The following is a 4,778-nucleotide window of genomic DNA, read 5'->3' as shown; positions in this document are numbered from 1 at the left end:
CCGTCGGGGGCCGCGGCCGAGCTGGGCTGGCTGTCGCTGGCCAGCCAGGAGGACCTGCTCAAGATCATGCGGCCGCCCTATTCGTACTCGGCGCTCATCGCCATGGCCATCCAGAACGCGCCAGAGCGCAAGCTGACGCTCAGCCACATCTACCAGTTCGTGGCCGAGAGCTTCCCCTTCTACAAGCGCAGCAAGGCGGGCTGGCAGAACTCCATCCGCCACAACCTCTCCCTCAACGACTGCTTTAAGAAGGTGCCGCGGGACGAGGACGACCCTGGTGGGTGACGGGGCCCGCCGGGCAGGCCAAGGGGAGAGATGAGTGGGCGGGGGGGGGTTTGGGGGTGGCGCGGGGACCGGGCCAGGCGCGCCAGAACCCTGGAGGGAGGGAGAGAGGACGGGCTCGGGGTGCTCGTAGCCTGGTGGCCGGGGGCTCCGGGACCGAGAGGGAGAGAAGAGGCAGGGACGAGACGGAGGCGCGAGAGGGAGCGAGGAGCAGGGGCTTAGAGGCTGGGAAGCTCCGTGGCTAGGGCAGAGCTGCGGGGGTGCTCCGAGTCCATCGGGGGAACCACTAACCCGGCAGCCCGAAGGTGCTGGAGCGGGAGGGGGCGTGGCCCCAGCTCCAGTTTGGGAACATCTCGCGGGTGGAGGGCAACACTCCTCGGCCGGGGACTCCCACGGAACCTGCGGCTTTGGGGCTTGGGTGCGGAGGCGCCGGGGCCCTTGCAGGTGGGGCAAGTACAAGTGCCTGAACCCCGATTGCGAGGAAGTTGGGGGTCTCGGGACGATGTGTGGACGCTGCGATTGTAGGCATACGGAATCGAACGTAAGGCAGAAAGCGGAGAGACCAGGGGCCCGGGGTTCGAGTGTGGTTGGTAGGTTAGGAAACTCATTAGCGTGTCCATCTGTCAGACGCAGGCCTGAGTGGGCACGCTGCTCTTAATGGAGAGGAGCTTGAGGAAACCAGTATGTTAAAAGAAGACTTAAAAATCTTGGGTGGAGAGGGAATGAAGAGGCCCCAACTCTCTATGAAGGTGGTGGTACTGGGGAGCCGGTGACACCCCCAAAGAGAGCAGCCCCTTTCATCTCCAAGATGGGAAGAAATTATATTCCCCCTCCCCCACTTAAAAGGAGGTAGAGAGAAAGCAACCCTTGCTTGCCTTCCCGGCAAGTGAGAAGAAGGGGGTGCGACCCTCTAAAGGAAGGAGAAAAAGACGGTTCCTCCTAGCCAATGAAGGAAAAAGGGGATCCAGGCACCCAGTTAAAACAAAGGTTGAAAGAGGGGGTCCCGATCCAATTCCTTTTCCCTAAAAAGGAGAGAGAAAAAGAATGAGGAATCTTTTTAAATTCGGGAAAGGAGGCAGCTCTTTTGGGGCATTACGGAAATTTGCCCCCAAACTGAGAGCTAGTGCTTTCACTGGGCAACTTGTGTCAGATCTGGGGGACACATGGTGAATCTAGGACACGCATTAAAGGGGGGGGGGGCTGGAAGGGAGGGATAGTGCTTCCAGATGGGGATGAAGCAGATTCTGGAGAAGAGAAATAATTCAATAACCGGGAGGTGACTCATACAGGTGAATCTGTGAATCCTGCAGTAATAGAACTTCATCTTTCTACCCCAAAAAACAGCGTATGAGATTTTAGACCTGCTGACTAGGCAAATCATGGACTCTGAAATGTGCAGGGAAAAAATAAACTTGATGGAAGAGTCAGTATATAAATTTGGCATTGGTCCTTATTGTTCATTACCCTTGTAAAGGAGTTCCACTGGTTGCTAACTTGGAAAAAAGCAAATCACACACCAAGAAAGAGTTGAGGGGTGGTAGAGTCAAAAGGAGAAAAAAGTTGTATTCCCCGAGGAAGCAACCGTTTTTTTCCCGTAAATTGGCATTCCCCAGACATTTTGTTCAATAGAAGTTTAGATCATGGATCCCCAATTTCTTTTTCTTTCCTCGCCTGCCCAAGTCCTCATTCTGGAGGACTGTACTAGCTTATAATGTGTGCTGTGTGCGCACCCCACCTCCATGTGGGTTCTATGCTAATGCATGAGCCCCAAAGAGTTAGTTTGGTTGAAGAATCCTAAAGTCTTCAGAGATAGACTGCCTCCAAACAATTTTGGAGTGGTTTTTTTTTTTTTAATTTTTAACTGAGTGTACAAGTATCTTGGTGTTTTAGCCTGTGGGACCTATTTACTGCCCATCTGAGTATAGACAAAGAAAATAGGGAAGAAATTGAAAACTAGCTTCATCTAGAAAGCATTGGGAAGGAGGGAGCAGGGTGGAAACTAGGAATGGTTGGTGCTTGAGCTGATGAATTTTGAGAGAAGTTCTAAGAGATGGAGATAAGAAAGGGAGAACTTTCTAGGTGGAAGGGACATCTTGGAGGTGGATGGAATTTGGGGTGAGAGACCCGTGGGCATGGCACACAATTTAGATGTCCCAGGGTTTAAGAATACCCACAGATTTAGGAGTCAGATGATGGATCCATCTCTTTCATTTGCAGCACATGAGATTATCACTTTAGATTATCAGGTAGCCTTCTGTGGACTTAATCCATCTTGATTTTATAGCCAAGAGTAACACTGGGTTTTCACCATTGTTCTATAGCTACTTCTTTTATAAAAAAACCTCAGCACTAACTGCGGTTAGATAAATATATAGTTATTGTCAAATTTTTGCAGAATGAAAAAAAGGAAACATCCTGAAATACAGCTCTGTAGCTAAAAACAAAACAATACAATTCTTAATTTCTCTCTAAGAATCAATAGTATGTGTTGGTTCCTAGGCAGAAGAATGGAAAGAGCTAGTGAGGGTTAAGCGACTTGACCCAAAGTCAAACAGCTAGGAATGTTTGAGGCCAAATTTGAGCAATATACTCCCCTCCCCCCCCCTGCATTTTACATGTATTATCTTGCAAAACATACTTCCATATTGGTCATCCTTATAAGAGAATATTCATAAAACTAAAACCCCCAAATAAAAACAAATAAACTAAAGTGAAAAATAGACCACTTTGATCTGCATTTTGCCCTCAACAGTTCTTTCTCTGGAAGTGGAGAGCATTTTTTGTCATAAATCCTTCAGAATTGGCCTGGATCATTACATTACACATTACTGAGACTAGCTAAGCCCTTCTCAGATGGTACAAAAAGCAATATGCTTTCTAAAGACATATCAGAGATTTCAAAGGGAGTTAGCCTCTTCAAAGTCTTTTATGCCCCCCAAATATTTTATACCACTGTAGTGCCACTAACTTAATTGATGCTTATTAGTTTTTTTTTTACTTTTGGTGATAGTGGCGGTGGCAAGAGAAGAATTGAGTTTGAGTTGTAGCCGATTTATGTTCCTGGCAACCTAGTCTTCTATAATTTCATGTGCTCAGAATTTAGGGGTGGCTGGAAGGAAACACGGACTTAGCAGCAAATACTGAAAAGGGCTGGGGGAAAATCATAGAAGATAACATTGACCTACTTTAGTCTTTCAACCATAGTCAGGGCTTTGAGGTCTAAGGTCTAGTCCCTCCCCCTAAAAGTTTGTAGTCTCAGCTTCAGTTCTCTTCTTTGTAAAAATGGAGGTAATACTTACTTTATGGGATTATTGTGTGGAAAAGAAAGCGATCATAGCAGTAGAAATAGCATTAATTCGGAGTCAAGAGGATTTCGGTTCAAATCCTGTTTCTGAGATGATAACTCTGATTTGTGTGACCTTGGACAAATCACATCACTTAGTATCTCTGGGCCTCAGTTTCCTCAACTATAAAAGTGGAGGGATTGGACTAGGTGACCTAAAACGCCTTTCCACTATCATTCCAAGATTCTATGAGAACTACTTTGTGGCTCCAAAAGTGCTGAAGGAAAATGTGACATTATTGACCTACCTTGCTCAAAGGAGTGGAGCCCACTGCTATTTAGAGCAAAAGCCCCACCAGGATATACCAGAAGGATGTTTTCCTGAGCTTGACTGACTGCTCAGGAACTCTGCTGGCAAAACTTAAAAGCCCCTGATAATAGTCCTAGGATAGTATGCCTCTCCTATGTATCAGGGATTGCTATCTTCATGGGTATTGTTGGCACTTAGATTTATCTGGGGCTTCCTGGGAGGAGAAAGTGCCCATCCAGATGGCAGATATTTTTAGTTTATATGGCATTTTACCGAGATCGTCTGTTATTAACCCCATTTGACAGTTGAGGAAACTGAGGCAGAAGTTGACTGCCCAGGGTCGTGATCGGACGCTGGGAAGGGTCTGGGCTCTATGGAGGGGGTGGGGGTGTGCTCTTGGAAGGGGCCCATCACTCACTTTTTAATCCCTCACTCCCACAGGGAAAGGCAATTACTGGACTCTTGATCCAAACTGTGAGAAGATGTTTGACAACGGGAATTTTAGACGCAAGAGGAAGCGGCGCACTGAGCCCAGCAGCGGCAGCTCGGCAACTGCGACGGCAGCGGGAGGGATCCCAAAGCTTGAAGAAGGAGTAGGAAAGCCCGGAGCAGGAGACAGCCCCCCCTCCCTGTTGGGCCCCTCCCCCTCCACTCCCGAACCCCCGGAGGAGCCCAAGAGCGGAGCGTCTCCTCCCAGCGGCCCTTTGCTGTCCTCCACCCCCTGCCTCAAGTCCTTCTTCGGCGGCCTCAGCAGCGCGGCCAGGAGCCACCAACCTAGACACCTGGGGCTCCCTGGAGTTCCGTCGGAGCTGGCCTCGCGCGGCCTCCAGGGGGCGCAGCGGAGCGCGGCCGCCGGTTTCCCTGCGGGCTCGCTGTCCGAGCCCCAGCCCGACGCCTTGCCCC

The 4,778-nt window shown here is 49.5% G+C and overlaps 1 protein-coding gene across 1 annotated transcript; it reads left to right on the top strand.

Moving 5' to 3' along the window:
• Window positions 1–6: 6 nt before the first annotated feature.
• Window positions 7–4,730, top strand: LOC123255274 (forkhead box protein I3-like; the record flags this gene model as incomplete). Its single annotated transcript, XM_044684104.1, has 2 exons — window positions 7–277; window positions 4,317–4,730. Coding segments are annotated over 2 exons (685 nt in total), but the record flags the coding sequence as incomplete, so codon positions are not given.
• Window positions 4,731–4,778: the final 48 nt, after the last annotated feature.

Source organism: Gracilinanus agilis, unplaced genomic scaffold (assembly GCF_016433145.1).
Source record: "Gracilinanus agilis isolate LMUSP501 unplaced genomic scaffold, AgileGrace unplaced_scaffold42321, whole genome shotgun sequence".
NCBI lineage: Eukaryota > Metazoa > Chordata > Mammalia > Didelphimorphia > Didelphidae > Gracilinanus > Gracilinanus agilis.
The sequence above is the reverse complement of the archived record's forward strand: the minus strand, read 5'-3'. Positions and strand labels throughout refer to the sequence as shown.